Source organism: Cinclus cinclus, chromosome 37 (genome assembly GCF_963662255.1).
Source record: "Cinclus cinclus chromosome 37, bCinCin1.1, whole genome shotgun sequence".
Lineage (NCBI taxonomy): Eukaryota > Metazoa > Chordata > Aves > Passeriformes > Cinclidae > Cinclus > Cinclus cinclus.
Window position 1 is genome coordinate 713384 of NC_085082.1, and position 17951 is coordinate 731334.

The following is a 17951-nucleotide window of genomic DNA, read 5'->3' on the forward strand; positions in this document are numbered from 1 at the left end:
GTCCCCTGTCACCCCCTGGGTGTCCCCCTGTCCCCTGTCCCCACCTTTGATGATGGATTTCATGTCACACTTGGAGGAGTCGATGTTGTGCAGGGCGATCAGGAGCTCCCCGGGGTTCAGGGGGGACACGGCCGAGGCACCGTCACCTGTGGGGACACCGGGAGGGGGACGGGGACAGGGGATGGGGGATGGGGACAGTGACAGGGGATGGGGGATGGGGACAGGGACAGGGGACGGGGGGATGGGGACAGGGACAGGGGATGGGGGATGGGGACAGGGACAGGGGACGGGGGGATGGGGACAGGGACAGGGGACGGGGGATGGGGACAGGGACAGGGGCTGTGTCACACCCTGTGCTCCCCCAGCCCCTCCTGGGATGTCACACGGTGTCCCCACTCCAGGGCTGTCCCATGTCCCACCCCAGACTGTCCCCATCCCTGTCCCCCAGGTGTTCCCCAGGTGTGCCCAGGTGTCCCCCAGGTGTCCCTCACCATGCTGAGTCCCCATCCCTGTCCCCAAGGTGTCCCCCAGGTGTGCCCAGGTGTCCCCCAGGTGTCCCCCAGGTGTGCCCTAGGTGTGCCCAGGTATCCCCCAGGTGTGCCCCAGGTGTGCCCAGGTGTCCCCCAGGTGTCCCTCACCGTGCTGAGTCCCCCTCCCTGTCCCCAAGGTATCCCCCAGGTGTGCCCAGGTGTCCCCCAGGTATGCCCAGGTGTGCCCCAGGTGTGCCCAGGTGTGCCCAGGTGTGCCCCAGGTGTCCCTCACCGTGCTGAGTCCCCCAGCAGTCGGTTGAACACCTCCTTCACCACGATGGGGTTGAGTTTGATGAGTTTGGGCAATGCCTGAATCACTTCTTTCTGCACCAGAAACAGGACCAGGTGAGACCAGGTGGGACCAGTGACATCAGATGAACACCAGGTGAGCTCAGGTGAGCTCAGGTGACTCCAGATGAGCTCAGGTGACACCAGATGACATCGGATGAACACCAGGTGACACCAAAGGAACACCTGGTGAGCTCAGGTGACTCCAGGTGAGCTCAGGTGATACCAGGAGAGCTCAGGTGACACCAGATGAACACCAGGTGACACCGGAGGAACACCAGGAGAGCTCAGGTGAGCTCAGGTGACTCCAGGTGAACACCAGGTGACACCGGAGGAGCACCAGGTGAGCTCAGGTGACACCAGGTGAACAGCAGGTGACACTGGAGGAGCACCAGGTGAGCTCAGGTGAGCTCAGGTGACTCCAGGTGAGCTCAGGTGATACCAGATGAGCTCAGGTGACACCAGATGACATCGGATGAACACCAGGTGACACCAGAGGAACACCTGGTGAGCTCAGGTGACTCCAGGTGAACACCAGGTGACACCAGAGGAGCACCAGGTGAGCTCAGGTGACTCCAGGTGAACACCAGGTGACACCAGAGGAGCACCAGGTGAGCTCAGGTGAGCTCAGGTGACAAATCCCACACCAACCTTCTCCAGCCCGTTGAGGACGGGGATCAGGAACCTGACGTCCGGGAGCCGTTTGTGGTACAGATCCCGAACTCTCTTCACCAGCTCAGGTGAGGGCGGCACTGAGGGGCGGGAGGAGACACCGATGTCACCTGTGTCACTTCCCGCCACGCCCCCCAGGTGTCCCCAAGGCCACCTTTGTCCGTCAGGCTGTGCAGGCACCGCGTCACCAAAGTCTCGGCGCCTTTGGGGCAGTTCTCGACCAGCAGGAGCAGCTCGGGGGAATTCATCCCCATCCCTCGGATCTGGGGAGGGACGGGGGGACGTGAAACGAGAGGAAAGGAAAAGGGAAAAGGGAAAGGAAAGGGAAGGGAAAGGGAAAGGGAAAAGGGAAAGGGAAGGGAAAGGAAAGGGAAGGGAAAGGGAAAGGAAAGGGAAAGGGAAAAGGGAAAGGAAAGGGAAAGGAAGGGAAAGGGAAAGGGAAAGGGAAAGGGAAAGGGAAAAGGGAAGGGAAAGGGAAAGGAAAAGGGAAGGAAAGGGAAAGGGAAAGGGAAGGGAAAGGGAAAGGGAAAGGGAAAGGGAAAGGGAAGGGAAAGGGAAAGGGAAGGGAAAGGGAAAGGGAAAGGGAAAAGGGAAGGGAAAGGGAAAGGGAAAGGGAAGGGAAAGGGAAAGGGAAGGGAAAAGGGAAAGGGAAAGGGAAGGGAAAGGGAAAGGGAAAAGGGAAAGGAAAGGGAAAGGGAAAGGGAAAAGGGAAAGGGAAAGGGAAAGGGAAAGGGAAAGGAAAGGGAAAGGGAAAGGGAAGGGAAAAGGGAAAGGGAAAGGGAAAGGGAAAGGGAAAGGGAAAAGGGAAGGGAAAGGGAAAGGGAAAGGGAAAGGGAAAGGAAAGGGAAAGGGAAAGGGAAGGGAAAGGGAAAGGGAAGGGAAAGGGAAAGGGAAAGGGAAAAGGGAAGGGAAAGGGAAAGGGAAAGGGAAAGGGAAAGGGAAGGGAAAGGGAAAGGGAAGGGAAAAGGGAAAGGGAAAGGGAAGGGAAAGGGAAAGGGAAAAGGGAAAGGGAAAGGGAAAGGGAAGGGAAAGGGAAAGGGAAAGGGAAGGGAAAGGGAAAGGGAAGGGAAGGGAAAGGGAAAGGGAAAAGGGAAAGGGAAAAGGGAAAGGGAAAGGAAATGAAATAAAATAAAATGAAATGAACCAAGATGAAATAAACCAAAATGAAATGAAATGAAATGAAATGAAATAAAATAAAATGAAATTAAATAAAATGAAATAAAATAAACCAAAATGAAAGGGAATAAAATGAAATGAAATGAAATAAACCGAAATGCAATGCAATGAAATGAAATAAAATAAAATGAAGTGAAATAAAATGCAATGCAATGAAATGAAATGAAATAAAATGAAATGAAATCAAATCAAATCAAATGAAATGAGATGAAATGCAATGAAATGCAATGAAATGAAATGCAATAAAATGAAATGAAATGAAATGAAATGAAATGAAATGAAATGCAATAAAATGAAATGAAATAAAATAAAATGAAGTGAAATAAAATGCAATGAAATGAAATGAAATCAAATGAAATAAAATAAAATGTAATTAAATAAAATGCAATGCAATGCAATGCAATGAAATGAAATAAAACAAAATAAAACGAAATAAAACGAAATAAAATGCAATGCACCAAGGTGAAACAGGGGATTTCAAACAAAGGGAACCGGAAGCCGCGTTCCGCCCTCAAGGTGTGCGATTTTCACCCAAGCCCTTTCGGCAGGTGAAACGCCGCGCAATTTCAACCGGGATTTGGGTTTTGCTTTTGGTTTTTTTGACAAAATTGGAGATTCCGAAATTAAAATTCACCAGTTTGTGATGGGGATTTCCCAATGGCCCCAAAACGGCCCCAGAATGGTCCCCAAAATGTCCCCAATGTCCCCAAAATGTCCCCAAAATGTCCCCAAAATGTCCCCAATGTCCCCAATGTCCTCAAAATGTCCCCAATGTCCCCAAAATGTCCTCAAAATGTCCCCAATGTCCCCAATCCCCCAATGTCCCCAAAATGTCCCCAATCCCCCCAATGTCCCCATTGCTGTCCTCAATGTCCCCAATGCTCCCCAATCCCCAAAATGTCCTCAATGTCCCCAATGTCCTCAAAATGTCCCCAAAATGTCCCCAATGCTCCCCAATCCCCAAAATGTCCTCAATGTCCCCAATGTCCTCACTGTCCCCAAAATGTCCCCAATCTCCCCAATCCCCCCAATCCCCCCAATGTCCCCCAATGTCCCCAATGTCCCCCAATGTCCCCCAATGTCCCCCAATGTCCCCCAATGTCCCCAAATGTCCCCAATGTCCCCAATGTCCCCCAATGTCCCCAATCCCCCTGATGTCCCCAATCCCCCCAATGTCCCCAATCCCCCCAATGTCCCCAATCCCCCTGATGTCCCCAATCCCCCCAATGTCCCCAATGTCCCCCAATGTCCCCAATCCCCCTGATGTCCCCAATCCCCCCAATGTCCCCAATCCCCCCAATGTCCCCAATCCCCCCAATGTCCCCAGTGTGGTCCCCAAGGTCCCCCGATGTCCCCAATCCCCCCCAATGTCCCCAATCCCCCCAATGTCCCCAATCCCCCTGATGTCCCCAATCCCCCCGATGTCCCCAATGTCCCCAATCCCCCCGATGTCCCCACTGCTGTCCCCAAGGTCCCCCGATGTCCCCAGTGTCCCTCACGGGCTGCTCGATGACGCGCAGCACCGTCCGTTTGATGTCGGCGATGGCCTCGGTGTAGACGGAGGCGAGCTCGTGGATCAGCTTGTGGTTGTGGGGCAGCAGGGCCAGGTACAGGTACAGGCACTGCTTGATGGTCTCCTCTGTCCAGGGAGCTGCCACCTCTGGGGGACACGGGAACGGGGAGGAAAGGGTTAAAAATGGGGTACAGGTACAGGTACAGGTACAGGTACAGGTACAGGGTCAGGTACAGGTACAGGTACAGGGTCAGGTACAGGCACAGGTACAGGTACAGGTACAGGTACAGGCACAGGTACAGGTACAGGTACAGGTACAGGCACTGCTTGATGGTCTCCTCTGTCCAGGGAGCTGCCACCTCTGGGGGACACGGGAACGGGGAGGAAAGGGTTAAAAATGGGGTACAGGTACAGGTACAGGTACAGGTACAGGTACACGGTCAGGTACAGGTACAGGGTCAGGTACAGGTACAGGCACTGCTTGATGGTCTCCTCTGTCCAGGGAGCTGCCACCTCTGGGGGACATGGGAACGGGGAGGAAAGGGTTAAAAATGGGGTACAGGTACAGGTACAGGTACAGGTACAGGTACAGGGTCAGGTACAGGTACAGGCACAGGTACAGGTACAGGTACAGGTACAGGGTCAGGTACAGGTACAGGCACAGGTACAGGTACAGGTACAGGTACAGGGTCAGGTACAGGTACAGGCACAGGTACAGGTACAGGTACAGGTACAGGTACAGGTACAGGGTCAGGTACAGGCACAGGTACAGGTACAGGTACAGGTACAGGTACAGGCACTGCTTGATGGTCTCCTCTGTCCAGGGAGCTGCCACCTCTGGGGGACATGGGAACGGGGAGGAAAGGGTTAAAAATGGGGTACAGGTACAGGTACAGGTACAGGTACAGGCACAGGTACAGGGTCAGGTACAGGCACAGGTACAGGCACAGGTACAGGTACAGGGTCAGGTACAGGTACAGGTACAGGCACTGCTTGATGGTCTCCTCTGTCCAGGGAGCTGCCACCTCTGGGGGACACGGGAACGGGGAGGAAAGGGTTAAAAATGGGGTACAGGTACAGGTACAGGCACAGGTACAGGTACAGGTACAGGATCAGGTACAGGTACAGGTACAGGTACAGGGTCAGGTACAGGTACAGGCACAGGTACAGGTACAGGTACAGGTACAGGGTCAGGTACAGGTACAGGTACAGGTACAGGTACAGGTACAGGCACAGGTGCAGGTACAGGGTCAGGTACAGGCACAGGTACAGGCACAGGTACAGGTACAGGGTCAGGTACAGGTACAGGTACAGGCACAGGTACAGGTACAGGTACAGGATCAGGTACAGGTACAGGTACAGGGTCAGGTACAGGTACAGGCACAGGTACAGGTACAGGTACAGGTACAGGTACAGGTACAGGCACAGGTACAGGTACAGGTACAGGGTCAGGTACAGGTACAGGTACAGGTACAGGCACAGGTACAGGTACAGGTACAGGTACAGGTACAGGTACAGGCACTGCTTGATGGTCTCCTCTGTCCAGGGAGCTGCCACCTCTGGGGGACACGGGAACGGGGAGGAAAGGGTTAAAAATGGGGTACAGGTACAGGTACAGGTACAGGTACAGGCACAGGTACAGGTACAGGGTCAGGTACAGGGTCAGGTACAGGTACAGGGTGAGGTACAGGTACAGGTACAGGTACAGGTGCAGGTACAGGGTCAGGTACAGGTACAGGTACAGGTACAGGTACAGGTGCAGGTACAGGGTCAGGTACAGGTACAGGTACAGGTACAGGCACAGGTACAGGGTCAGGTACAGGTACAGGTGCAGGTACAGGTACAGGTATAGGGTCAGGTACAGGTACAGGTACAGGTACAGGTACAGGTGCAGGTACAGGGTCAGGTACAGGTACAGGTACAGGTACAGGTGCAGGTACAGGGTCAGGTACAGGTACAGGTACAGGTACAGGCACAGGTACAGGGTCAGGTACAGGTACAGGTGCAGGTACAGGTACAGGTACAGGGTCAGGTACAGGTACAGGTGCAGGTACAGGTATAGGGTCAGGTACAGGTACAGGTGCAGGTACAGGTACAGGTGCAGGTACAGGTACAGGTACAGGTACAGGTGCAGGTACAGGTACAGGTATAGGGTCAGGTACAGGTACAGGTACAGGTGCAGGTACAGGGGGGAAAAAACTGGGGGAAAATGATAAAAAATGGGGGGGAAATGGTGAAAAATGGGGGGGAAAGGGACCAAAAGGGGCCAGGGGGGCGCTCGGCATTCCCGGTAAAAATCTGGGATTTCCCACGGAGTTATTGGACATTTCCCATTAAATATTTGGGGATTCCCACAGAATATTCGAGATTCCCACGGAACATTTGGGGTTTTGAGGATTCCCATGGAACATTTGGGATTCCCACAGAACATTTGGGGTTTCCCATGGAATATTTGGGGTTTTGGGGTTTCCCAGGGAACATCTGGGGTTTCCCAGGGAACATTTGGGGTTTTTGGGATTCCCATGGAACATTTGGGATTCCCATGGAACGTTTGGGGTTTTGAGGATTCCCAGGGAACATTTGGGGATTCCCACGGAATATTTGGGATTCCCACAGAACATTTGTGGTTTTGGGGTTTCCCATGGAACATTTGGGGTTTCCCAGGGAACATTTGGGGTTTTGAGGATTCCCAGGGAACATTTGGGGATTTCCCACGGAACATTTGGGGTTTTGAGGATTCCCATGGGACATTTGGGATTCCCACAGAACATTTGGGATTCCCATGGAATATCTGGGGTTTTGGGGTTTCCCAGGGAACATTTGGGGATTCCCATGGAATATCTGGGGTTTTGGGGATTCCCAGGGAATATTTGGGGTTTCCCATGGAACGTTTGGGGATTCCCATGGAACATTTGGGGTTTTGGGGATTCCCATGGAACATTTGGGGATTCCCACAGAACATTTGGGATTCCCATGGAATATCTGGGGTTTTGAGGATTCCCATGGAAGATTTGGGATTCCCATGGAATATTTGGGGTTTTGAGGATTCCCATGGAAGATTTGGGATTCCCATGGAATATTTGGGGATTCCCACGGAACATTTGGGGTTTGAGGGATTCCCAGGGAACATTTGGGATTCCCATGGAATATCTGGGGTTTTGGGGTTTCCCAGGGAACATTTGGGGATTCCCATGGAACATTTGGGGTTTTGGGGTTTCCCAGGGAACATTTGGGGATTCCCATGGAACATTTGGGGATTCCCATGGAATATTTGGGGATTCCCATGGAACATTTGGGGTTTTGGGGATTCCCATGGAACGTTTGGGAATTCCCAAAGGATATTTAGGATTCCCACGGCATATTCGGGATTCCCACGGAACATTTGGGGTTTTGGGGTTTCCCAGGGAACATTTGGGATTCCCAGGGAACGCTCGGGGTTCCGGGGCTCACCTGTGTCCTTGTCGGCCCCGAAAAGCACCGAGGGGGGGTTGGGGTGCACCAGGAGCTGCAGGTAATTGAGGGCGAACTTCTCCACGTACTCACGGAGCTGCTCCTTCTCGTACATGCGCTTGATGAACAGCAGGGCCTGCTGCCGCACCTGGGGACACCTGGGTCACACCTGGGGGCACACCTGGGGCACACCTAGGCACACCTGGGCACACCTGGAGGCACATGGGGACACCTGGGGGCACCTGGATCACACCTGGGGACACCTGGGCATACCTGGGGCACACCTGGGGACACCTGGGCATACCTGGGGCACACCTAGGCACACCTGGGCACACCTGGAGGCACATGGGGACACCTGGGGGCACCTGGGGACACCTGGGCATACCTGGGGCACACCTAGGCACACCTGGAGGCACATGGGGACACCTGGGGGCACCTGGATCACACCTGGGGACACCTGGGGACACCTGGGTCACACCTGGGGACACCTGGGCATACCTGGGGCACACCTAGGCACACCTGGAGGCACATGGGGACACCTGGGGACACCTGGGTCACACCTGGGGACACCTGGGCATACCTGGGGCACACCTGGGGATACCTGGGCATACCTGGGGCACACCTAGGCACACCTTGGCACACCTGGAGGCACATGGGGACACCTGGGGGCACCTGGGTCACACCTGGGGACACCTGGGCATACCTGGGGCACACCTGGGGCACACCTGGGGATACCTGGAGGCACATGGGGACACCTGGGGACACCTGGGTCACACCTGGGGACACCTGGGCATACCTGGGGCACACCTGGGGATACCTGGGCATACCTGGGGCACACCTAGGCACACCTTGGCACACCTGGAGGCACATGGGGACACCTGGGGGCACCTGGGTCACACCTGGGGACACCTGGGCATACCTGGGGCACACCTGGGGATACCTGGGCATACCTGGGGCACACCTAGGCACACCTGGGCACACCTGGAGGCACATGGGGACACCTGGGGACACCTGGGCCACACCTGGGGACACCTGGGCATACCTGGGGCACACCTGGGGATACCTGGGCATACCTGGGGCACACCTAGGCACACCTGGAGGCACATGGGGACACCTGGGGGCACCTGGATCACACCTGGGGACACCTGGGGCACACCTAGGCACACCTGGGCACAGTTGGAGACAGCTGGGGGCACCTGGGTCACACCTTTGTCACACCTGCATCCCCCTCGGGAACCCCCAAAATCCCACTAGGCCCGCCCCCGCCAGGACCCCCCGAAATCCGCGGAGCCCACCTTGTCCTTCTCGTGGGAGCTGAGGTCCAGCAGCACGTGCAGGTACTGGAACTGCCGCGAGGGCCGCTTGAAGATCAGGTCCCGCAAGGTGGACATGCCCAGGTAGGTGCGGCTCTGAGGGGACACCTCTGTCACCTCCGGGAGGCACCTGTGCACTGTCACCTGTGCTCTGTCACCTGGTGTCACCTCCGGGTGGCACCTGTGCTCTGTGTCACCTCCCCCGTGTCACCTCTGTGTCACCTCCAGGTGGCACCTGTGCTGTGCCACCTCTGCGTGACACCTCTAGGTGACACCTGTGCCCTGTGTCACCTCTGTGTCACCTCCAGGTGGCACCTGTGTCACCTGCCCCGTGTCACCTGTGTCACCTCTTGGTTACACCTGCGCCCTGTGTCACCTCCCCCGTGTCACCTCTACGTGTCACATGCAGGTGTCATTTCCAGGTGTCACCTCCCCCTCGTCACCTCCACGTGTCACCCCTGGGAGTCCCCTCCCCGTGTCCCCTCCGTGTCCCTCCCAGGTGTCCCCAGGTGTCCCCACCTCGTCCTCGCAGTATTTCCGGATCACCTCCAGGGCGCTCTCGGTGATCAGCGGCGCCTCCAGCACCACCTTGGTGAAGATCCTGGGGACGGGGACAGCGCCGGTGTCACCGCACCTGGTGTCCCCGTCCAGGTGACACCGACCCACCCAGGTGACACTGACCCAACCCAGGTATCCCCACCCAGGTGACACTGACCACACCCAGGTGACACCAAACCCACCCAGGTGACACCGACCCAACCCAGGTGACACTGACCCAACCCAGGTGTCCCCACCCAGGTGACACCAACCCCACACAGGTGACACCAACCCCACGCAGGTGTCCCCACGCAGGTGACACCGATCCCACGCAGGTGACACCGACCCCACCCAGGTGTCCCCACCCAGTGACACCGACCCCACGCAGGTGACACCGACCCCACCCAGTGACACCGACCCCACCCAGGTGACACCGACCCCACGCAGGTGTCCCCACACAGGTGACACCAACCCCACGCAGGTGTCCCCACGCAGGTGACACCGACCCCACCCAGTGACACCGACCCCACGCAGGTGTCCCCACGCAGGTGACACCGACCCCACCCAGGTGACACCGACCCCACCCAGTGACACCGACCCTACCCAGGTGACACCGACCCCACCCAGTGACACCGACCCCACGCAGGTGTCCCCACCCAGTGACACCGACCCCACGCAGGTGTCCCCACCCAGGTGACACCGACCCCACCCAGTGACACCGACCCCACGCAGGTGACACCGACCCCACGCAGGTGTCCCCACCCAGGTGACACCGACCCCACCCAGTGACACCGACCCCACCCAGTGACACCGACCCCACGCAGGTGTCCCCACCCAGGTGACACCGACCCCACCCAGTGACACCGACCCCACGCAGGTGTCCCCACCCAGTGACACCGACCCTACCCAGGTGACACCGACCCCACCCAGTGACACCGACCCCACGCAGGTGTCCCCACCCAGTGACACCGACCCCACGCAGGTGTCCCCACCCAGTGACACCGACCCCACGCAGGTGTCCCCACCCAGTGACACCGACCCCACGCAGGTGTCCCCACCCAGGTGACACCGACCCCACGCAGGTGTCCCCACGCAGGTGACACCGACCCCACGCAGGTGTCCCCTACCCGTCCTTCTGGTCAGGTTTCTCCTGCAGCCCGGCCAGCAGCCCGATCAGGCACTCGTCGTAGCGCTCCAGGCCGCCGGGGCCGCCTCGCGCCAGGTGAGCGTTGTACTCCTGGAAGAGCCAGGCGAAGGCCAGGTCCAGGCGGCCGCGGACGTCGTCCAGGATGAAGGAGAGCACCTCGCCCTTGAGGGGAACCTCGAACTGCGTCACCAGCGAGGCCAGGATCTTCACTCGGGCCTGTGGGGTCACTCGGGGTCACTCGGGGGTCATTCAGGGGTCATTCGGGGGCACTCGGGGGTCATTTGGGGTCACTCAGGGGCACTCGGGGTCACTTGGGGGTCACTTAGGGGTCATTCAGGGGCACTCGGGGTCATTCAGGGGTCACTCAGGGGTCATTTGGGGTCACTCAGGGGTCACTTAGGGTCATTCAGGGGCACTCGGGGTCACTCAGGGGTCACTTGGGGGTCACTCGGGGTCACTCAGGGTCACTCAGGTCACTCGGGGATCACTTAGGGTCATTCAGGGGCACTCGGGGTCACTCAGGGGTCACTTGGGGGTCATTTGGGGGTCACTCAGGGGCACTCGGGGTCATTTGGGGGTCACTCAGGGGCACTCGGGGTCATTCAGGGGTCATTTGGGGGTCACTCAGGGGCACTCGGGGTCATTTGGGGGTCACTAAGGGGTCATTCAGGGGTCACTCGGTGTCACTCAGGGGTCACTCAGGGGTCACTCAGGGGTCACTCAGAGGTTACTCAGGGGTCATTCAGTGTCACTCAGGGGTCACTCAGGGGTCACTCAGAGGTTACTCAGGGGTCATTCAGTGTCACTCAGGCGTTACACAAGGGTCACTCTGGTCATTCAGGGGTCACTCGGGGTCACTCGGGGGTCACGCAGGGGTCACTCAGTCATTGGTTACTCAAGGGATACTCAGGGATTAGTCAAAGGTCGCTCAAGGGTTCACTGGGGGTATCCTAGAGTCATCCCAGGTGTGCCCAGGTGTGCCCAGGTGCCCCCAGGTGTATCCCAGGTGTGCCCAGGTGTATCCCAGATGCCCCCAGGTGTGCCCAGGTGTATCCCAGGTGTACCTGAGCAGCCCCGCTGGCTGCCACGGCTCTCTCGGAGCGCAGGATGCGCCGAACGGCTCCGAGCTTGAGCTTCTCCACCTGCACCTCGCTGAGCGGCTTCAGCACCTCGCTGAGCCGGAACACCTTCTTCCGGCCACCCGCACCTGGGAGCCTGGAACGGGACCACTGGGATCACTGGGATCACTGGGATCACTGGGATCACTGGGATCACTGGGATCACTGGGAATGGGATCACTGGGATCACTGGGATCACTGGGATCACTGGGGATAACTGGGATCACTGGGATCACTGGGATCACTGGGAATGGGATCACTGGGATCACTGGGATCACTGGGATCACTGGGAATGGGATCACTGGGATCACTGGGATCACTGGGATCACTGGGGATAACTGGGATCACTGGGATCACTGGGATCACTGGGATCACTGGGAATGGGATCACTGGGATCACTGGGATCACTGGGATCACTGGGAATGGGATCACTGGGATCACTGGGATCACTGGGAACGGGATCACTGGGATCACTGGGATCAGTGGGATCACTGGGAATGGGATCACTGGGATCACTGGGATCACTGGGAATGGGATCACTGGGATCACTGGGATCACTGGGATCACTGGGGATAACTGGGATCACTGGGATCACTGGGATCACTGGGAATGGGATCACTGGGATCACTGGGATCACTGGGATCACTGGGGATAACTGGGATCACTGGGATCACTGGGATCACTGGGATCACTGGGAATGGGATCACTGGGATCACTGGGATCACTGGGAACGGGATCACTGGGATCACTGGGATCAGTGGGATCACTGGGATCACTGGGAATGGGATCACTGGGATCACTGGGATCACTGGGATCAGTGGGATAACTGGGAATGGGATCACTGGGATAACCCAGGCACTGACCATGGCTCTGTCATGATGGGCTCGGGCCGGCGCTTGGCCTGGGGGGTCTCGTCCAGCAGCCCCAAACCCCTCCAGGATCCCCTGGGTACCCCAATGATCCCAAATCCCAAACCCCAAACCCCAATCCCCAAACCCCAAACCCCAAACCCCCAACCCCCAAACCCCAAACCCCAAAAACCCCAAACCCCAAAACCCCCAACCCCCAAACCCCCAAAACCCCAAACCCCAAACCCCAATCCCCAATCCCAAACCCCAAACCCCAAACCCCAAACCCCAAACCCCAAACCCCAAAACCCCCAAACCCCAAACCCCCAAAACCCCAAACCCCAAACCCCAATCCCCAATCCCAAACCCCAAACCCCAAACCCCAAACCCCAAACCCCCAACCCCCAAACCCCAAAACCCCAAACCCCAAACCCCAAAAACCCCAAACCCCAAAAACCCCAAACCCCAAATCCCAACCCCCAAACCCCAAACCCCAAACCCCAAAACCCCCAAACCCCAAACCCCAAAAACCCCAAACCCCAAACCCCCAACCCCCAAACCCCAAACCCCAAACCCCAAACCCCACCAGGCACTGACCGTGGCTGCGTGGCCGGCATGATGGGCTCGGGCCGGCGCTTGGCCTGGGGGGTCTCGTCCAGCAGCCCCAAACCCCTCCAGGATCCCCTGGGTACCCCAATGATCCCAAATCCCAAACCCCAAACCCCAATCCCCAAACCCCAAACCCCAAACCCCAAACCCCAAACCCCAAAACCCCCAAACCCCCAAAACCCCAAACCCCAAACCCCAATCCCCAACCCCCAACCCCCAATCCCCAAACCCCAAACCCCAAACCCCACCAGGCACTGACCGTGGCTGCGTGGCCGGCATGATGGGCTCGGGCCGGCGCTTGGCCTGGGGGGTCTCGTCCAGCAGCCCCCCGGGCGAGCCGTGCGCTCCCAGCACGGCGATGGCCTGGCCCTGGCCCAGGGCCGACAGGCGTCTCTTGATGACCACGGCCCCGTCCGGTTTGGCCACCTTCTCCTCCTTGGGCTCCTCCCGCAGCAGCTTGGTCTGCTCCACACCTGGGATTTGGGACAGCGCGGTGGGAAAGAGAAATCCACGGGAATGGGGGGGGATGGGGGGGAATGGGGGATACTGGGGGATACTGGGGGATACTGGGGGATGGGAAATGGGAATGGGAAATAATGGGAATGGGGAATGGGGCAAAATGGAAATGGGGGATGGGGGATAATGGGGGATAATGGGAATGGGGTAGGAGCGGGCTGGGGGCGCATTCCCAGTGTCCCAGTGCATCCCAGTGCTGTCCCAGTGCCGTCCCAGTGCGTCCCAGTGCTGTCCCAGTGCCGTCCCAGTGTGTCCCAGTGCTGTCCCAGTGCATCCCAGTGCCGTCCCAGTGCATCCCAGTGCGTCCCAGTGCGTCCCAGTGCTGTCCCAGTGCCGTCCCAGTGCATCCCAGTGCGTCCCAGTGCTGTCCCAGTGCATCCCACTGCGTCCCAGTGTGTCCCAGTGCTGTCCCAGTGCATCCCAGTGCGTCCCAGTGCATCCCAGTGCTGTCCCAGTGCATCCCAGTGCCGTCCCAGTGCCGTCCCAGTGCTGTCCCAGTGCCGTCCCAGTGCATCCCAGTGCGTCCCAGTGCTGTCCCAGTGCATCCCAGTGCGTCCCAGTGCTGTCCCAGTGCATCCCAGTGCATCCCAGTGCGTCCCAGTGTGTCCCAGTGCATCCCAGTGCGTCCCAGTGCATCCCAGTGCATCCCAGTGCTGTCCCAGTGCATCCCAGTGCATCCCAGTGCGTCCCAGTGCTGTCCCAGTGCCATCCCAGTGCTGTCCCAGTGCTGTCCCAGTGCATCCCAGTGCGTCCCAGTGCTGTCCCAGTGCATCCCAGTGCATCCCAGTGCCGTCCCAGTGCCGTCCCAGTGCTGTCCCAGTGCGTCCCAGTGCCGTCCCAGTGCATCCCAGTGCATCCCAGTGCTGTCCCAGTGCCATCCCAGTGCTGTCCCAGTGCCATCCAAGTGCCGTCCCAGTGCCATCCCAGTGCATCCCAGTGCCGTCCCACTGCATCCCAGTGCCGTCCCAGTGCGTCCCAGTGCCGTCCCAGTGCTGTCCCAGTGTGTCCCAGTGTATCCCAGTGTGTCCCAGTGTATCCCAGTGCCGTCCCAGTGCATCCCAGTGCATCCCAGTGCTGTCCCAGTGCTGTCCCAGTGCATCCCAGTGCGTCCCAGTGCTGTCCCAGTGCATCCCAGTGCGTCCCAGTGCATCCCAGTGCGTCCCAGTGCCGTCCCAGTGCATCCCAGTGCGTCCCAGTGCTGTCCCAGTGCTGTCCCAGTGCATCCCAGTGTGTCCCAGTGCTGTCCCAGTGCGTCCCAGTGCCGTCCCAGTGCCGTCCCAGTGCTGTCCCAGTGCATCCCAGTGCATCCCAGTGCGTCCCAGTGCGTCCCAGTGCTGTCCCAGTGCCGTCCCAGTGCATCCCAGTGCGTCCCAGTGCTGTCCCAGTGCATCCCACTGCGTCCCAGTGTGTCCCAGTGCTGTCCCAGTGCATCCCAGTGTGTCCCAGTGCATCCCAGTGCTGTCCCAGTGCATCCCAGTGCATCCCAGTGCTGTCCCAGTGCATCCCAGTGCATCCCAGTGCGTCCCAGTGCTGTCCCAGTGCCATCCCAGTGCCGTCCCAGTGCTGTCCCAGTGCATCCCAGTGCATCCCAGTGCTGTCCCAGTGCCATCCCAGTGCTGTCCCAGTGTGTCCCAGTGTCCCAGTGTGTCCCAGTGCTGTCCCAGTGCATCCCAGTGCCGTCCCAGTGCCGTCCCAGTGCTGTCCCAGTGCGTCCCAGTGCCGTCCCAGTGCATCCCAGTGCATCCCAGTGCGTCCCAGTGCTGTCCCAGTGCCATCCCAGTGCTGTCCCAGTGCTGTCCCAGTGCCGTCCCAGTGCATCCCAGTGCGTCCCAGTGCTGTCCCAGTGCCATCCAAGTGCCGTCCCAGTGCCATCCCAGTGCATCCCAGTGCCGTCCCAGTGCTGTCCCAGTGTGTCCCAGTGTATCCCAGTGTGTCCCAGTGTATCCCAGTGCCGTCCCAGTGCATCCCAGTGCATCCCAGTGCTGTCCCAGTGCTGTCCCAGTGCATCCCAGTGCGTCCCAGTGCTGTCCCAGTGCATCCCAGTGCGTCCCAGTGCATCCCAGTGCGTCCCAGTGCCGTCCCAGTGCATCCCAGTGCCGTCCCAGTGCATCCCAGTGCGTCCCAGTGCTGTCCCAGTGCCATCCCAGTGCATCCCAGTGTGTCCCAGTGCTGTCCCAGTGCATCCCAGTGCCGTCCCAGTGCTGTCCCAGTGCCGTCCCAGTGCATCCCAGTGCATCCCAGTGCATCCCAGTGCATCCCAGTGCATCCCAGTGCCGTCCCAGTGCTGTCCCAGTGCCGTCCCAGTGCATCCCAGTGCATCCCAGTGCGTCCCAGTGCTGTCCCAGTGCCGTCCCAGTGCCATCCCAGTGCATCCCAGTGCGTCCCAGTGCTGTCCCAGTGCCGTCCCAGTGCCATCCCAGTGCCGTCCCAGTGCCATCCCAGTGCATCCCAGTGCGTCCCAGTGCTGTCCCAGTGCCATCCCAGTGCCGTCCCAGTGCCATCCCAGTGCATCCCAGTGCCGTCCCAGTGCATCCCAGTGCCGTCCCAGCGCGTCCCAGTGCCGTCCCAGTGCTGTCCCAGTGTGTCCCAGTGTATCCCAGTGTGTCCCAGTGTATCCCAGTGCCGTCCCAGTGCATCCCAGTGCGTCCCAGTGCTGTCCCAGTGCTGTCCCAGTGCATCCCAGTGCATCCCAGTGCATCCCAGTGCCGTCCCAGTGCATCCCAGTGCCGTCCCAGTGCGTCCCAGTGCCGTCCCAGTGCTGTCCCAGTGCATCCCAGTGCGTCCCAGTGCTGTCCCAGTGCATCCCAGTGCGTCCCAGTGCATCCCAGTGCGTCCCAGTGCTGTCCCAGTGCATCCCAGTGCGTCCCAGTGCATCCCAGTGCGTCCCAGTGCATCCCAGTGCGTCCCAGTGCTGTCCCAGTGCATCCCAGTGCGTCCCAGTGCGTCCCAGTGCCATCCCAGTGCGTCCCAGTGCATCCCAGTGCGTCCCAGTGCATCCCAGTGCGTCCCAGTGCTGTCCCAGTGCATCCCAGTGCGTCCCAGTGCTGTCCCAGTGCATCCCAGTGCGTCCCAGTGCTGTCCCAGTGCATCCCAGTGCGTCCCAGTGCTGTCCCAGTGCATCCCAGTGCCGTCCCAGTGCATCCCAGTGCATCCCAGTGCGTCCCAGTGCTGTCCCAGTGCCGTCCCTCACCTGGCCCCAGCCCGGCCGCGGTCATCTGGGTGGCCATGAGCCTGGCCAGGTGTTTGATCTGCGCCTCGGTTCCGGCCGACTCCACAGGTGTGTAGGTGGCCTGGAAGGAGGCGGGCATGGCCTCGGGCAGGTACACCATGCTGATCAGCACCTGTGGGGGGGACAGGGCCCCAAAATCACCTCAGGGACCCCAAAAATCACCTGAGGGAACCCAAAATCACCTCAGGGAACCTGAAAATATCCCAGGGACCCCAAAAATCACCTCAGGAAACCCAAAAATCACCTCAGGGACCCCAAAAATCACCTGAGGGAACCCAAAATCACCTCAGGGAACCTGAAAATATCCCAGGGACCCCAAAAATCACCTCAGGGACCCCAAAAATGTCCCAGGGAGCCCAAAACTGCCTTGGAGAGCAGAGTGTCCCCAAAACTACCGCAGGTTCCTCAGAGTGTCCCCAACAACCCTTAAAGCCCCTCAGGTGTCCCCAGGTGTCCCCTCCTGACCAGGTTGGGGACATTCCTGGGGGTCAGCTGTGACTCCAGCACAGGTGACACCTCCCCAAATGTCCCCAGGTGTCCCCAGGTGTCCCCAGGTGTCCCCTCCTGACCAGGCTGGAGACATTCATGGGGGTCAGCTGTGACTCCAGCACAGGTGACACCTCCCCAAATGTCCCCAGGTGTCCCCAGGTGTCCCCAGGTGTCCCCTCCTGACCAGGTTGGGGACATTCCTGGGGGGCAGCTGTGACTCCAGCACAGGTGACACCTCCCCAAATGCCCCCAGGTGTCCCCAGGTGTCCCCAGGTGTCCCCTCCTGACCAGGTTGGCCACGTTCTCGGGGGTCAGCTGTGACTCCAGCACAGGTGACACCTCCCCAAATGCCCCCAGGTGTCCCCAGGTGTCCCCTCCTGACCAGGTTGGGGACATTCCTGGGGGTCAGCTGTGACTGCAGGACAGGTGACACCTCCCCAAATGTCCCCAGGTGTCCCCAGGTGTCCCCTCCTGACCAGGTTGGGGACATTCCTGGGGGTCAGCTGTGACTGCAGG

The 17951-nt window shown here is 59.1% G+C and overlaps 1 protein-coding gene across 1 annotated transcript in view; it reads right to left on the reverse strand.

The window, feature by feature from the left end:
• Positions 1–17951, reverse strand: part of SYMPK (symplekin scaffold protein) — a 37050-nt gene that overhangs the window by 4302 nt on the left and 14797 nt on the right. Inside the window, exons 10-22 of the mRNA XM_062512449.1 lie at positions 16908–17058; positions 13461–13674; positions 11691–11841; positions 10607–10842; positions 9462–9543; positions 8925–9038; positions 7630–7777; positions 4166–4326; positions 1645–1753; positions 1470–1570; positions 763–854; positions 639–652; positions 45–146 (exon numbers count right to left, since the gene is read on the reverse strand). Of these exons, the coding sequence (XP_062368433.1) occupies positions 45–146; positions 639–652; positions 763–854; positions 1470–1570; positions 1645–1753; positions 4166–4326; positions 7630–7777; positions 8925–9038; positions 9462–9543; positions 10607–10842; positions 11691–11841; positions 13461–13674; positions 16908–17058 (1675 nt within the window). The remainder of the gene's footprint in view (positions 1–44; positions 147–638; positions 653–762; positions 855–1469; positions 1571–1644; positions 1754–4165; positions 4327–7629; positions 7778–8924; positions 9039–9461; positions 9544–10606; positions 10843–11690; positions 11842–13460; positions 13675–16907; positions 17059–17951) is intronic.